The 17,147-nt window shown below is 42.0% G+C and overlaps 1 protein-coding gene across 1 annotated transcript; it reads left to right on the top strand.

Annotated features, from left to right (window-relative positions):
- The first annotated feature begins 1,144 nt into the window (after window positions 1-1,144).
- On the top strand, window positions 1,145-8,003 carry PEF1 (penta-EF-hand domain containing 1). The gene is made up of 5 exons (XM_053454752.1): window positions 1,145-1,266; window positions 3,943-4,204; window positions 4,424-4,579; window positions 5,758-5,901; window positions 6,992-8,003. Exons 1-5 carry the CDS (start codon window positions 1,243-1,245, stop codon window positions 7,219-7,221), a joined length of 816 nt encoding a protein of 271 aa, XP_053310727.1. The 5' UTR covers window positions 1,145-1,242; the 3' UTR covers window positions 7,222-8,003.
- The last annotated feature ends 9,144 nt before the right edge of the window (window positions 8,004-17,147 follow it).

The following is a 17,147-nucleotide window of genomic DNA, read 5'->3' as shown; positions in this document are numbered from 1 at the left end:
ACACAGTTACCACCCCAGAAACCTTGTTAGTATGCTGAATTAAATTATACATCGGGGAGCTTCCACATGTGTACTCTCATCCTCTATTGCAGTAATACCCAAAGAGGGTAAGTGTCAGAGGTAAATAACCAAGTCACTTTTGATTATGGATCTGAAATGTTTTTTTGCAAAAAGGCCCTTAACGGAGTGGATTTGGGGTTTATAGTGACCTCACTTGAATAGATGAGATTTAGGGTCAATGTTCAGCAAAAGCAAGTGTTGCCTTGTAGTATGAGAACAGCATAATCCCCTTGTTGAGGGATTTGTCCAGTGGCAGGGAAGGATAGAGCTGCCCACATACTGTATTACTATTATTTATTGTTTTATAGCGCGTCATCAAATTCCATAGCGCTGTTCAATGGGTACCCACAGAGGCCACATTGTGGTGTTCAGCTTCAGAGCTTTGCTAGGTGGCCATGTTGAATCATGATGGAGGTCTACAGAAAAGACCAGCATCAATTTGGTAGCTCCCTGGACTATTGCAACACTCTTCTGGTTGGGATTACTCCGTCTCCTGCAACCCATCCAAAACGCTGCTGCTAGGTTTCAAGAACTACCTCAAAACTCACTTCTTCAGAGAAACGTACCATCTTCGTAGGCAGATCTTTCCTTACACTAATACAAGCCCAACACTACCTCTCCCAACTTTTTCATACCTTACGTTTCTCCTCACCCTATTCCCTCTAGATTGTAAGCTTGCGAGCAGGCCCCTCTGTACTTTATGTATCTGTTTCTCTTAGTCTGTGAGTTCTAGCTTCATCATATCCCTTGAGTGCATGTAACATAAACTGTCCTTCATAAATTGTTGGTGCTATACAAATAAAAGATAATAATAATATACCGTACTTTATTTTTTTATAACAAAACATCAAACTATAATAAACTGGTAATCTTGTGGAAAGGTAAAGGTGGGCAGATTTATATTCAACACACCTCATTATCCAACATAATATATAATAACATTCCGTATGCTAATATTTTTATATTAAGCGCCCGTGTTACGCGATACAGAGACGTTTTCCCATTGCAACATATACAAAGAAGGGCAAAGTATAGCTGTGACACACAGCCTGCGTCTATGCAGTACTTCCGCCACACTTCCCAGCACCCCTTGCGCCCTACGCTCGCAATCCGAAGGGAGTGCGCGTTCACTTCCTGTCATTCCTCTGACGGCTTGGTTGGAGTGGTGACGTAAGAGGCAACATGGCGAGCTATCAGTATGGTCAGGTAAGCGATATTAGATCTCGCTAGTAGCGAAACATGGGGGTAAACGGGGGAAGCAGCTGAGTTATGACGCTGTGTGGTGAACTGGACTCCAGCTACTAGTGATAAGTAGTTACAATCGGCCAAGACAAGCCTGTCATGGTTGTTCTCATCAGTGGGGTTTAAATGATGTCATTCAAACTAACGATGCGAGTTTCTCCGGGAAAGTAACTGCTGTATGTAATATAAAGATATTTTCTTTAATATTAGGCACGTATTTCGTTGACTTTAGCCATCTTCTTTGTTTTAACTGGACATAGCGATAGACATCTGCTGGGAACATTTAACTACAGCAGTGGTGATGGACTCACAGTTGTTTGTAGAAGGTTAAATAGTGGTGACTATAATAATTCCATTGTAAGAAAAAAAAATAATTTTGGTCCTAAACTGTAAAGAATTTCTATGCTCATCCAGATTAGTGTTCCATTTCTTAAATGATCCCTGAGTGGGTTTATTCAATAAGCTGTACATTTAACCTCGTCTCACCTGTGTGTTATGAAAGGCTAACAATGATGGCTTTCATCATAGAAGAGTTGAACACTAGAAATCCTAGATATCGCTATGGATTATCCTGCAAGAAGGGCTGAAGTAGCCCCGAAAAATCCATAGCTAAACCGGTAAGGAGCCCCTTGCGCTACCTATGCCTTATGTAGGGCCAGCCATTTTTGGTAAGGGAAGCTTGCTGTGGCTCGCCCCTTCATACTGCTTAGGGATAGCAGGAATTTAGCAAAGTTCTACATCTAGTTCCGCCTCCGTTTATCTATAGTGAATTATATATATATATATATATATATATATATATATATATATATATATATATATATATATATATATATATATATATATATATATATAGAGCTACCGTGTCGTGATGATGGCACCACTTTGAGAAGCCTTGGTTGCGTTAATAGGCAGCCAGGTGGATAGTGATGTCAGCAGCGGGTAGATACTTAGGAGTCTGTGCTTCCTAAATCTTTGTGGAGCATCATGTCACCGCCTCAGCTTCTCGTGATGGTCGGTGAATTCGCTACTTTGCAAGCCAACTTAGCTTTTTTTTGAGTTACATCCCTTTCATGGATCCTGAGAGAAAATAAATTATGGTCCCAAAAGAGCCAAACAAACTTGATATCAATCAGCGGGTGATTTAACATCTTTTTGTACGTAATAACGCACATGTTCTTTGCACCACTTATGAGCAGCGGCTTTGGAAGGGGAGGTGATTGCGTGCTGGGATACATCCTCTTCCCAGTTGGAGAAGAAGAAAATTAAGTGCATGTCTTGTATTGCAAGCCATGGCTTTTTTCCATGCTCGGTTAAAGGGACAGTGTGAGGGGAGGGCTAGTACCTTCTGGTCTCATGGGGGGGGGCATGCAAATCCACTGTAACTAACACACACACACCGCTTACCTTGCATGAAGCTTGAGGTGTGCAGTGTACCGCACTACTACCGCAGGATCACTTAAAGTTGCGTTACTTGACCCCACTGAGCCCTACCGCTGTTAGCATGCCAGCCCTGATTGGAGAATTGGAGCTGGCCCAGATCTTACAGTAATGCACTCTAGCATCCTATGCTCATGTACACACCTGCTAACACCACACACTAATACACACACACTAACACTATATGCTGACATACACACTAGTGCTAATGCCATATTGTAACATAAACAACTCCATACATGCTTGCACCACACCGTTAAACACATGCGTGCACACACACAGGCTAACACTATACATGTGTAAAAGTACACACACTAACACTATAGACACATACTGACTAGTGCTATACATTCACACTCACACTATGTTATACACACACACTCGCATACACAACTCGCCTCCCACTTTGTAGAGGCCTGCCACACAGCAGCCTATCTTCTGCCATTGTGAATTCTGCACCCTGATTTCCTGTGTGGGTGCAGTGAGGTGAGTGCTGTGAGACACCCAGTAGGGTCACATAACGTGCAATACGTGGTCAAGATTGTGCCCGGGGTTTGTCGAGCCCTACGTTACACCATAAGGCTGTATGGTTTATAGTTTGTTTTCTTCATATGCATTTGCTCTTTCCCCACCCCATTCTAAATGCCCTGCAGCAGATTCAGCTGAGTATCTGTGAGCTCCAGAGCTGGCTTGATGAAAGCTGGCAGAGGGGGCCTATTCACTTGTGGAACATTGAATGGCAATGAAATCAGTTTCCTGCTACTGATTGGCAACTTCAAGCAGCCAATCAGTGGCAGCATAGCTGGGACCACATATGAGGAGGGCTGCTGCTGCTCCAGGGCAGCCTCTTGTGTGCCAGGCAATCTATTTTTTAATTTGGAAGAATGGATATTAAATTACTTAAGAGTACTTTAATATTCATTATTCTATATAGTGTGGGTCAGGGATGTCCCCGAGTAATGCTCGAAATAAAAATGAGTAGCGTACCCTTTAAGTTCTAAGCGTTGTGTTACACAACGCTTTACCAAATGAAGAATGTCATTATTTTTGTTTTCATAATACACTCCCTCTAAAACACAGCTGGTCCCTGTGCTGGTATTTGTAGGTGTGTTTTGGATGTAACCAGGAGTAACCAGTACATAGTGTTACAGCAGATCTGGACTTGTTTTTCGCAACTGAAACTGTTTCTCTTGTAAACAGGGATATCCTGGATCAGCAGGACAGGTTCCAGGTGCAGCACAAGGGGGCTACTATGCTGGGCAGTATGGTGGAGGAGACCAGCCAGGTTATGGAGCCCCCGCACCTGGTGCACCTTATGGAGCTGCATCACAAGGAGGACCCTACAGACATCCTGGCCAAGGTGGAGCTGCACCAGTTGCTCCTGGCGGTTCATATGGGGGACAAGCACCCGGGGGAGCCTATGTGATTCCTGGATCCAGCCCTTATGGGGGAGCTCCGCCAGGTCAGTATAATCAAAGAATATCCAGTGATGAGTACAGGGATAGAACTGTCGTTATTAGGGTGTCTATTGATTTAGCTAAAATCTGTGTGAACTATGTCTGAAGTTTTTATTTTACCCTTCTGCGTAGTATTAATAGAGCTCTGTTTTATATTTTGCTAAAATCTTTAGATACTGCACTTTTAGATGCATATACAACTTCTGTCCCATCATCTCCCACAGGTAACATACCTCCAGGCGTTGACCCAGAAGCTTTCTCCTGGTTCCAGACGGTTGACGCAGACCGCAGCGGCTTTATAACCTTAAAAGAGCTGAAGCAAGCACTGGTGAACTCAAACTGGTCATCATTTAATGACGAGACCTGCACCATGATGATCAGTGAGTCTTGGGCCTACTTTAAGCCCCATAATATGTTAAGGTTTACTTTCCCTATGAGGTTCCAGTTTCTTAAATTCATGTGAGCCAGTAAAGTCACATTTAACATTACTTTAAGGGGGGTTACTAATGAAGTAACAAGTCTATTGTCCCATTGCTAGCAATCACAAAAAAAGTTGATAAAAGTAAATATTTCAAATACACAATAACACTCAATTGTATGTTAAGGGCAAATAAAATGTTTTCTGATCTGAAAAATCCACTTACTCACATTCTTTGTGGAATGCAACCAAGGCTCACCTGCAGAGCTCCCTCTGTCTGATAATGCCAAACTTCCATTAAGGGAGCCTTGTTAACTTTGCGAATCTGTAAAAGCTAGTTTGGGCAGAATTACTTTATTTTACTCACTATGCAAATCGGTTTAGTTACTGTTATGTTTATTGTTGTAAATGAACAAAATGTATTTATTTGGGTAGCTCCATGTTGCTGGCAGTAATACAGTGTCATTATTCCATGATGGTGCCACACAGGACAGCAGTTAAATAAACTTCAAAGGCTCAACTGATACATTAGGAAGGCGCTCCATCCCAAAGAGACCATTGTCTAATTGTGTAATGGGAAAATAGAGCCTAGGGTGAATAAGTGCAAATGCAAGCGCAAGCTCTTCAACTTTACCTGTTCATAAATCATTTGAGTATTGCTTTTCTATACCAATACCAATAAACATCTGCTATTGGTTGCCTCTCTTAGTTATTCCTTTACTTAAAAGTACCAGTTCTGGTTGCAGCATTGGTGCTTCTAGTCTAAGCTAGCTAGATCCTGAGAAATGTGCTTCTTGACCTAACCATAACAATTTTGCATGCATAAAAAGCAATAGAGATTGAACAGTTTTTTTCAACCCTCTTCCTTCACCTTTTAATCGTTTTATTTTCATTATTTCAAATCAAGCAGTAAATCACATAAACCTCCAAACCAAGTGCTTCAGGTAACTAAAGCACTCTTTAGGCATACCCAGTCACAACTAAAGTTCACAACTAAATATATGCGACCAGGCTGTGCAGTGGGTCCCCAGGACAATTTTAATACATGTTTTATATAGCAACACACTACTTTGCATGGCAATGAATGTCAAGCCTGATTGAGACCACTAAACTTTTGTTTGCTTTTTTTACCCCACACAGACATGTTTGATAAGACTGGATCTGGTCGAATAGACCTGTTTGGTTTTTCGGCTTTGTGGCGGTTTATTCAGCAGTGGAGAAACATGTTTCAGCAATATGACAGAGACCAATCGGGCTGCATCAACCATGGAGAATTTCATCAAGGTAAGACCTGGATGAGAGCGCTGTGCGGTTTACTGTCAAGCCTCAGCAATGTGTGTTGGCAGTGCTTTACAGCGGCATATTCTGACCTTTCTCTTGGGTGACAGGTACAAAAGGGCACCCAGCCTTACTGCAGCAACATCGGGGAAAATCAAGACCGTATTGGGCAATTATATGTTTTGGAGAATAGTGCAGAGGCAAAGCTTCCATAAGCATGTTTTTACCAGCACTTAATGTGCTTCAAAGGTAGAGAGCTGGGTATCCCAGCGCTCAGTAGTGAAGATGGTGACCATAAGTCATGTCACTGGAGCTACTAAGGTCTGGCCTAGGGCAGCGCCCGATGTAAATACATCACAGGTGCTTTGCAGTTTCTTTAAAATAATCTGATAATTAAGTGTGGCCTCCCATTTAAAAACAGCCTGTATGAGTGCAGCCATTCCAATACTTTGGGGTTGGTTAATGTAAAACGCCACAGAAAAAGTCAACAAGAAGGTGTGGTTTAAAGGAATTACAGTAACAAATGTGGATCCATTAGCGTTCCTTCCTCCTCCCTAAGAAGTGTGATACACCAGAAAACACGTCTATCATTTGTGAAACAAAACGTTCTTGCATGAAAGTATATCTTGTAGACAGGTGTGCATGAAATGCTATGATCCATTGAGCATCGGTCCCCTGGCCCTGGTGCTTTAATTTTAGCAAAACTTCACCATGAAACGGTGCTGAAATACTTTGAGGTTATTAGAAAAAAATAATAATAATCATTGCCCTTTCTTATATAATTAGGTCATTTCCAATATAGATCTGAACATTTTATTGCCAAACACAGACTTTGGGGAAGTTTCCATTCATTGGGTAAAAATAAAGTGAAAATAAATTGATTGCAAGCTTCTGGAACCTTAACTTACAGAGGGGCTGGAAATATTTAGCACAGGTTTTATGTGTATGTATGTTTCTGTTTTCTCTTTCTGTCTTGCTTGCCATTTTGGATTTTTTTTTGGTGTCTGTTTTTTCCAGTGCTTTTACCTTCTATTTATCCTGTGATCTCTTTCTCGTTTTTTTCCTCACTCATGATATTTGAATCCCTGTCTTCCAGCTATTTGCCAGATGGGCTACAACCTAAGCCCACAACTTGTACAGATTGTGTTGTCGCGATACACTTCAAGATCCACTAACCACACCCTGCAGCTTGACCGCTTCATCCAAATTTGCACCCAGTTGCAGATCATGACAGAGGCCTTTGCAGAGAAGGATACCGGGCGGACGGGCAGTGCCAGGCTAAGTTATGAAGACTTCCTTACCATGACCGCAGCGCGACTCCTTTAACATCGAACACTGCTTCCTCCTCGGCTTTCCATCACCCGTTGTTTGAAATGAAACCGCGCTCGGCGGTTGCGTGTAATATTTAAACTTAAATAAAAAAACTAGTAACTCTTGACATCTAGCACAGAAACCCTAGTGTAGGCTCCCCCAGTTCATGAGGTCATCTTCCCAATATGTAACAGGTCATCACTTTGCAGGTGGGCAGCTGCACACCATCATAAATACCGTGTATCATTTAAATCGTAATCCTTTTGCAAATGACATTCCCCACTAGGGGGAGGTATGGTTCTATCAATATTGCATACTCAACATCTTTTACTTTGGGTGCTGTTCTTTATTTTGTGTATAATGTTACCGGGACAGAAATCATTTCGTTTGCCAAATCGTTTATTGTCCAATGACAATTACTTTTGTAATTGAGAATATATTGGGGAAAGCCTACATGCTGTTTTCAGATGCATTTTGTTTAATTCTGTACTAGGCAGCTGTCTATTCCATCTAAAGTAATGACTGTTGATATTTTGAAATGACTATTGTAAAAAAGAAAAAGTGAAGCTTAAGTGCAATTTGACCTTGAATCTTTGTACTTTTTTTAAACTTTTGTAGTTTGGATTGCATGGTTCGAGAGTAAAACATAAATGCCATTACATTTCCTCCCTTTAAAGGGGAGCACCCATAGCATTGGATTAAAAATACACGTTCAAAGATAATGTTATGTTTTTTTTTTTTTTTTTATAAAACGGTTCTGTTTTTGCAAGATATAATAAACATTTGTATGTGTTCTAGCTCTGTTCTTAGTCCAGTCTGCTAGACAAACACCCCGACGTCTTATCATACTGCCTGTGATAGACAATAGAATGGAAATCTTTAACCACCCAGTAGGACACTGACTAATGAAGCCATTATGGAGGGATGGAGTTTATTAGCATTGCCATAAACAATCGGCACAGTGTGGTGTGAGCAGGGAAAGCCACCCAAAAATATCCTGACTGCCAAAAAGTGCAGTCTCCAAGTCTGTTTGTTGAAACAAAATTACGTGAAGCCAGGCTTTTGTCAATGCCAACCTACAGCATTGTAATGGTGTATAAAGCACTGTATTTCTTTCCATGGGACTTCCACTACACGCATATATATCGTTTCTTGTATGGGATACTTATTCCAGCCAAATCTGTGGATTAGTACTACAGAATTCTTCTATGTGTTTATTTGCAAGGTTTTTTTTTTTTTTTAGTTTTTTAGCACAATGTTAAAAGTAACTTTGGACCACATTTTTTTTGTAATTTCGCCAATGCTTTGTAAATGGCTTATTCAATAAATCTGTATGTAACAATGTATATAATATGCCATATCTGTCGTCTTCAGCTGTACACTCTGTCAGTGTTCTTGACCAGTGTGGAACATCAGTCCTTCACCGGAAACCAACTTTAAACAATGTTGGTTTAAACCACTGTACACTGTAGCAGAGGCAATGTTCTCTCCCCTCCTCTGTTCCGTAATTTTTTTTTACAGCATTTCAGACTGGAGCTTAATGCAAATGCCAAGTAATAGTTGACTTGCTACACGATGGAGCTGTTGGAAGTTGCCGTTCTAACCACAGGAGGCAGCAGGGGCTAAGCTGTGATTAGTGTATTGTTCGGGTAATGGTCAAGCGTTGCACCGACTGCAGGTGCGATGGTGTTGAGGACCAGGTCTGAGTTGCTGCTCTGCTGTGTCGTTAGGGCTGAGTTGAAGTTAGTAGGGTAGATGGCTATCAAGAAATAGCAGACCTAACAAGAAAGTATGTATTTGCTGTAAGAATCCCAACCCCGTTATATATTCTGAAGCTCTGCCAGGTGATCTTTACATACATGAGATGTGTGGGAGATCTTGCAGTGATGCAGTAAATAGAAGCCCACTGCTCTGTACATATGTGTCAACTTGCACTTTTTCATTTAAGAGAACACGATAAAGACACGTGTTTCTTTTTCTCCACTTAACATGAAGCAGTATGTATGACTCCCTTTAGGTGTTACAGCACTTTTAAGTTATGTATCCATTGTTTACTAGCTGAAGCAACAAGCCTCTGACTCTCCAGTTTAAGACTAGGACATTTTGTTCTAACATTTCCCCTCTTTGAAATACGATTTCCTCCTGTACTTTGTTAAATCCCTTTATGTACTTATGAAAGACTGTTTATTGTTTTTCTGTGTTCGTAAAAGAATAACATCACAGCTTTCCACATTGTCCATCGAATGCGTCATATTGGTCAGTATATCTTGCTTTATGCAGTCATATCATCACACAGGAGTAGCAGCTAGAATAGGTATGAGTATGTGGGGCGTGCTATGTGTACCTGCATTGTCTCAAGCGCGTGTAGTGTTGTGTCCATCATCTTGTTTTGGGGATTGCTTGTAATAGTTCGTGTTAGTTGCAGGGGCGTACCTAGAGTATTTGGCAGATCCTGTATGCGGCACCCCCCACACCAAAAAATAATGTTGCGAATATTTATTTCACAGATTTATAAATTGTATGTCAACTGGAACTGCCACCGCTTTCCCTAAAACAGCCTGCCCGTGCCCCCTCTGCCCCTAAACAGCCTGCCTGACCCATTTCTGTCCCAACTGAAGCAGCCTGCCTGTGAAACCTCTGCCCCCCCTAAACAGCCTACATGTCCCATTTCTGCCCCTCCCCCCAAACAGCCTGTCTATCCCATTTCTGCCCCTAAACACTCACTTTGTTCATTCGTTCTCCCGCACCCCCTTACCTCTCTTGCAGATTTCACTGGTCTGGGGGCTGGCCGATCATCACTGGGGGGCCGCTCAGACATCTATGTGGCCGAACGCTTGCCTGCAGCTCGCGTTAGGTGGCCTTCGCGGTACGCTACTGGTTAGTCGGTATAGTGTGTGCCTGAGGATTGTCTTTGAGGAGTATGACTTTGATGCCCTTCTTGTTGACAAAATTGCAATTGTACTATCACTACAATAGTAGAATTGCAAGTTTGTCAACAAGAAGGTCACCAATTTCAAAACCTTCAACAAGGGTGAAGAAATGCTCTAAGAAAGGCATATAGTGGTGATATCAGAACCATGCAGTATTCTGGATTGCTAAATTGTTTTGTTTTTTTTTGTAGTAGAGCTGATATATAGGGCTCCCTGATGTTCCTATAACCCGGGTCTGTTTTTCCATTGTGTAAGGGTCACGGCTGATGGAGCCAGCCATTAGCCAAATATGGCCTTTAACCCTGTGATGATCGGGTAGTCCAGAAGGTGTATATTTAAACATTTATATCACAAACCCTCTCTTCTCTCCCCCAAGCTATACACATTGGGATTCCTTAGTCTTTCCTGCTAATCTTTATCATGCAAACCATTCGCAATTTTAGTAGCCCTTCCCTGAACTTCTTCCAGTATGTCAATATCCTTCTGGAGATGGGTACTCTAGGTGATGTCTGACCAGAAAATTTGCAAAGTGGCAGAACCACCTCTCTCTTTCTGCTGCTAGTTATACAACCTAGCAGCCTATTTTCTTTTTCATGATGTATTACCTACTTCCCTTTAAGGCCTCAGAAACACTCACAAGTCTTCTTTTGTCAATGCTATATTTTGCCTTTTAAATTTTACATCCCAAGTGAGTTATTTTGCATTTATGTACATTAACCTGCAGCTGACATACTCTTGACCTTTCTTCTCATTTACTTCATCTAAATCATCAGCCATGGTAATTTACATTACTAGAGCCCTGCGCAGGACTGTTTTCTTAATCCCTCTGCCGCTGAATTTCTGACCATTACCGCCCGCTTCAGCAATATGTGTTCTACTCCCCGCCCGCTCCCACAAAATTCTGTCAGCTTTAAGAGATAGTGAAGAAATTAATTCACAGATACTCATTCATTCCCTCATTCACAGAAACTCATTCATTCCCTCAATCACGCATACTCGTTCATACAAACTCCCCCACCCCCTTACCTGAACTGCTGATTTCCCGTGCACTCCCGCAAGACTGCCTTTGCGTTGTTCGCACACAGCATCTCTTCTCATGTCCTGCCCAGGGGAAGCAGCAACGGAGCAGAGTCATGTGACGTGACGTAAATTCACTTGACTCCACTGGATTCCTGGGTGGAACAAGAGAAGAGACGTTGTGTGCGAGCAATGTGAAGGCAGCCTGCAACACCCGAAAAACAGCCCGCACCCGCAAGTTTTTTGACGGGTCCCATGGGACCCGCATCCCGATGCAGTCCTCAAACTTGCACCTTGTAGAGCACATTATATATCACCATGTAATTGGACCTTTTTTTCTCTTTGGTTGATTTTGGGGATAATAAGATGCATGTCCAAAATTCCGGGTGCTTATCAAATTCCATTTAAGGTAACGTAATTTGTAAAAATAAATAAATAAAAAAATCTAGTCAACCTTGTTGAGCATGTAATATGTTAATTTGTTCTATATAGATTGAAACATTTTTGACCACGGCACCACTTGAAATAATCAATATTTCATGTTGTTTTTTAAATTGGGAACTATAAAACCACTGAAGGCCACTTCTGACCACTAGTAGTGTTTTTTTTATGCTTTTATTTTGTCACAGTCAATTCTACTGTAAAGCTGTCCTCAAATTCCCCTGGGATGTTGCTCTTAAAAACAAAATGCCAGATCATCATGTTTTAAAGTCTCATAGAAACCTTGATGAATCAATATTCTTCTTCCAAAGGTCACTATTCAAACATTATTAATGTTAACCCAAGGGCTGAGTATAGCATATATGATACTGTCCTCACCTCAACATCTGAGGAAAGGGATTTAGGGGTAATTATTTCTGAAGATTTAACAGTAGGTAGACAATGCGATAAAGCAGCAGGTAATGCTAGCGGAATGTTTGGTTGTATAGGGAGAGGTATTAGCAGTAGAAAGAGGGAAGTGTTCATGCCGTTGTACATATCATTGAGACCTCTCTTCATAGATACTTTGTACAAAGTTCAGAGAAGGGCTACTAAACTAACCAGGAAAGGTTAAAGGTCCTTAACATGGACTAGACAGAGGAGGGATATAATAGAAAAATTTAAATATTTTAAAGAGAACACAATAAAGGATAATAGTATATTTAAAAGAACAAAAACTACCCCAATAAGAGGGGCAAAGGTTTATCAGGAAATATTACTTTACTGGGGAGGTAGTGGATGCATGGAATAGCCCCATTAGGAGTGGTAGGGGTTATTACAACGAAAGAGTTTAAGCATGCGTGGGATAGACATAAGGCTAGGTACTAAGGAAAGTATTCAGAAATTGTGCAGACTACATGGGACAAATGGTTCTTTTCTGCAGTCACATTCTGTGTTATATATGTTATACCCAGTGGCACACCCGACAGATTTGTCTAAAGAAGCCAGGTGCTAAAGACATCAGATGCTCCAAGGAACCTCACCAACATAACATGTGCATTACTATTGGCACCTTGCTGTACATAAAAAGCACCATCATAGTATAATCGTGTTGGTTACAAGGAACATTTCTGATTTGCCATCTGGCCCAAAATGTACCAGGGAGCCTGATCGTGGAATAGGTAAACTGCGACCCTCCGAACTGCAGCCCTAAGTCTAGGCAAGTATACACCACTGCATAGAGCTTTCTGTCCTTTCCGCTAACCCATTCCACTTTCCTGTCCCTGAAAAAAAACTATTGGCTTTTATCATGCATACATTTAATACATTTACCTATACTATCTATCAGGGGCGTAACTAGACGCCTCAGGGCCCGGGTGCGAGAATCTGTTAAGGGCCCTATCATGCCAAGTCAGCCAGTACATGCTGGTACAGGGTGGCTGTAAGTGATGTGCAGACCCCATACTGCTGGCAGCATCACTACACAAGGGGGGCAGCTAGCTAGGTTTCAGCATGTACTGGCTGACTTGGCATGATAGGAGTGTGATTGCTAACAGTAGTCACAGTCCCATCATGCCTAGGTTCCAGCACTTACACATCCATCCAGTAAATGCTGGAACCTAGGCATGATGGGACTGTGATTGCTGTTAGCAATCACACTCCTATCATGCCAAGTCAGCCAATACACGCTGGTACAGGGTGGCTGTAAGTGATGTGCAGACCCCATACTGCTGGCAGCCTCAATACACAAGGGGGCAGCTAGCCAGGTTTCAGCATGTACTGGCTGACTTGGCATGATAGGAGTGTGATTGCTAACAGCAATCACAGTCCCATCATGCCTAGGTTCCAGCCCTTACACATCCATCCAGTAAATGCTGGAACCTAGGCATTATGGGACTGTGGTTGCTGTTAGCAATCACACTCCTATCATGCCAAGTCAGCCAGTACATGCTGGTACAGGGTGCCTGTAAGTGCAGACCCCATACTGCTGGCAGCATCACTACACAAGGGGGGCAGCTGGCCAGGTTTCAGCATGTACTGGCTGACTTGGCATGATAGGAGTGTGATTGCTAACAGCAATCACAGTCCCATCATGCCTAGGTTCCAGCACTTACACATCCATGCTATCACACACACACACTCATTTATTCATATAATCATTCATTCACAGATTCATTCCCTCAATCACACACACTCATTCAAACACCCTCCCCACCCCCTTACCTGCACTGCAGCTCCTCGATGCCACTCACAGACTTCAGCAGGGGGCGCGGCCTCCCTCTGCCTTCTCTGCTAAAGCACAGAGGAAGTAGGATGTCACGTGAACTCCGCTTCCTCTGTGCAGTCCAGAAGACCCTCCCACAAGTAAGTAGCAGGGCTTGAGGTGCGACTCGCGTAAGATCGGTTGCCCTGGCTACCGATCTTACGCGGGCCGCACCTCGAGGTCTCGCGGGCCGCATTTGGCCCGCGGGCAGCATGTTGGACGCCCCTGCCCGATTTCGGGCGGCCCCTTGGCTTGGGCCCCCCTGCCGCTGGGGCCCGGTCGCAGTCGCGACCCCTGCGACCCCGGTAGTTCCGCCACTGCTATCTATAGTCACTACTAATGGTGATATTTAGTTTAAAGTTTGTCAGGAAAGCTTACACCAAACCAGGGGTGTAACTAGAAACCACAGGGCCCTGGTCTGAAAATTGCCCGGAGCCCCCCAACTTCACCAAGCAACAGTGCCACCTTTACCCCAAAGCCGCTTGTCAGTGCCATTGTGACCCCCAAACAGCCTACCTGTGCCGTCTTTGCCTCTTGCCCTTGCTCCAACATACACTCTGGCATACACATTTAAACACATTTACACATGCTAACACACAGTTACTCTTACTAACACACATGTACACACACACTCCCTCTCACACCACTCATGCTAAGACACACTCCATCTCACACCACTTTATACATACATGCTGACACATAAACACGCATACACATCTGTGCTCACAAACATTTACACATACATTCATGCTCAAATACACTTATACGTAAACACCCATTGCTCAAATACATACAAACATACACATCCATGCTCACATACCCTTATACATGAACATTCATGCTCACATGCACTAACACATTTGTCCAGGTGCCCAGGGCAGTCTTTTGGTCTCTTGGAGGTAATTTAACTCTCCCTGTTAAATGGTGCATTTTAAATGCTTACTTTCCCCCTACACTTTCCTTGCTCTATCTAAAACAGTGACAGGGCTTGAAGAAAAAAATCTAATACAGAAATAATAGCTCTTTAATAGCAATAAAAGCACACCCCGGTGGGCCTCCTACCATAAAGACAAGCCATTACACAATGTTTGTCCTTGTCTTGGAATAATTCTGGAATACAGATGTTATCCCCATTATAACTGCATCTGCAGAGTCAGCAATTAGTATCTAAAGTAGCTTGTTTCACTAGACATTTTGGATCTGAACTGATCTGAACCAATACTATTCCTGTGTGTTATAGTAGAGTAAAAACGTGTACGAGAAAATCCTGAGCAAGCACTGTCAAATGGTACAAGCTATTACGGATTCCTTGGAGGATTCGTTTTGTATAAATAGATTTCCAAGCAATATCAATTATCTGACACATTGCAGTATTCTGAGCTCTTATAGAAAGCAAGATGGCTGCTCTCTGAACCATGATTTTGTCAAAATAAAATCTGAAACTGTTTAAGAATTAGCACTGGGTCAATTTCAAGGGCAGTTTCTTAATCTACGAAGGATGATGGGTAATTTTTCACGTCTTTAGGCTTGTAGCTGATGTTATTTGATGTTATTTGCACATACAGTACTCTTACAATGTCCAGACACCCGCATCTTTCCAAAGGTATACAAAATGCTAATTCACAAGAAAGGCACATATATATATATATATAGATATATATATATAGATATATATATATATCTATATATATCTATATATATATATCTATATATATACCGGTATATATATTTATTTTTTATTTTTAACTTTTTTTCTTATCAGTTAATTTGTATAGAAAAATCGTAACAATGAAAAGTTGCCTCATTGAGCAAGCGAGAGTTTCCTGGGAAATCATTTTGGTTCCTGTTACATACCCTCCTTTGTGTAGATAAATGGCAACACTTAGCCCAGGGGTCAAGTCCAGCCAAGTGACCCAGTAATAAAGCAGCCTGTATCGCACGATTTGCAGACAGTGGTCAATGTGCATGTCTAGTCATGTCTAAACATAGGGATAGAAAGCCTATACAGTGAGACCAGAAATCTTCCTCTCTTAAATGTCCTGCAGATTTTGGCTTTATGCAGAATTGAAAGCTTTAGGCAGTCCGAAACCTTGAAATCATGGCATCACGATTGTTTCCCTGACCCCCTCCCTGCCCTCCTTTCAAAACGTGTAGCTTTGATGGATTGATGGCATTCACTGCACACATACTGATAAAAATGATTTAGCATTTAATGTAATTTGAATATGTATTCATGACAGAATAACGATGAACAACACAAGATCTTATCAACCCCGGCAACACTGATTCCTGCTGCTTTGTGGAATAATAATAATAATATCAGGTCATTGTTCTAACATAAGCTTTCTATAGTTGGTGCTACGGGAAGCCAGTGACGAAGCTATGGTTTGGCACAGAGGTGGAACACAGTCCCCAACACATTCTAACACCATACAATGATATTACACATGAAAGGTGTTCTGTTTGTTTGTGATCTCAAGCAGAAATGTCACATATCAGTGTGCATGTGGAATACACAAAGGCCCCTTTGTGTATAATGGCCACCGGAGCAAGCAGCATTCAATTTGCAAAAGCGGAATATACACATGCATGCATTCACTGGAGGAATTTACTGTATGTTGTTGGATGAACCCTTTTGCAGCCACAATGGGTGAGCAGCAACGCTTTGCCTTCAATGGATCGCTCACCAATCTCGCCTTCAAAATGTCAGCACTTTAGATGTGAAACAGGACCAGTCATGTAATGTAGGAGATGTTCTACTTACACAATACAGTATATACCCGGGACGTCCCGGCGGTTGCTGTGGTGATTACACCATATTTACTACCAGAATTTATCTTTATACATAACCCCTAATATATTTACTCTTGAAATAAACATGTCACCATATAAGAGGCATGCTTTGTTGTCTTCAACCTGAAATCAGAATTCTTGTACGGAAACGAATGATATAAACAAATTTATTACCTGAACAATTCAATAAATAAGTTACATGTGGTTCACATTTTATATATTTAGAAGTTTTCTGTTCACTTTGATTGCTTTAATAAGGTTGCCATGTGGAGGATTAGCAACCCACTACAGGGGGTTAACCTCTTACCACGTTGCGGGGGTTCGGTTGATGTCTGGGGTGCAGAATGTGTTATCCGAAATAGATATGAAGAACACATATCTGTAATGGATAAAATCCTTAAAGAAATTGGGGCTGGTGTGGGCATTTACTTTAGGACAGTCATCAAAAGGGATGCTTTCCCTCCTCCCTCCTGTAGATTGTGGCCGGCGGGGAAAGTCTGCTTCTGACAGGTTCACAG

Source organism: Spea bombifrons, chromosome 2 (genome assembly GCF_027358695.1).
Source record: "Spea bombifrons isolate aSpeBom1 chromosome 2, aSpeBom1.2.pri, whole genome shotgun sequence".
Taxonomy (NCBI): domain Eukaryota; kingdom Metazoa; phylum Chordata; class Amphibia; order Anura; family Pelobatidae; genus Spea; species Spea bombifrons.
Note: the sequence above shows the minus strand (reverse complement) of the source record. Positions and strands in the feature narration are given on the sequence as shown.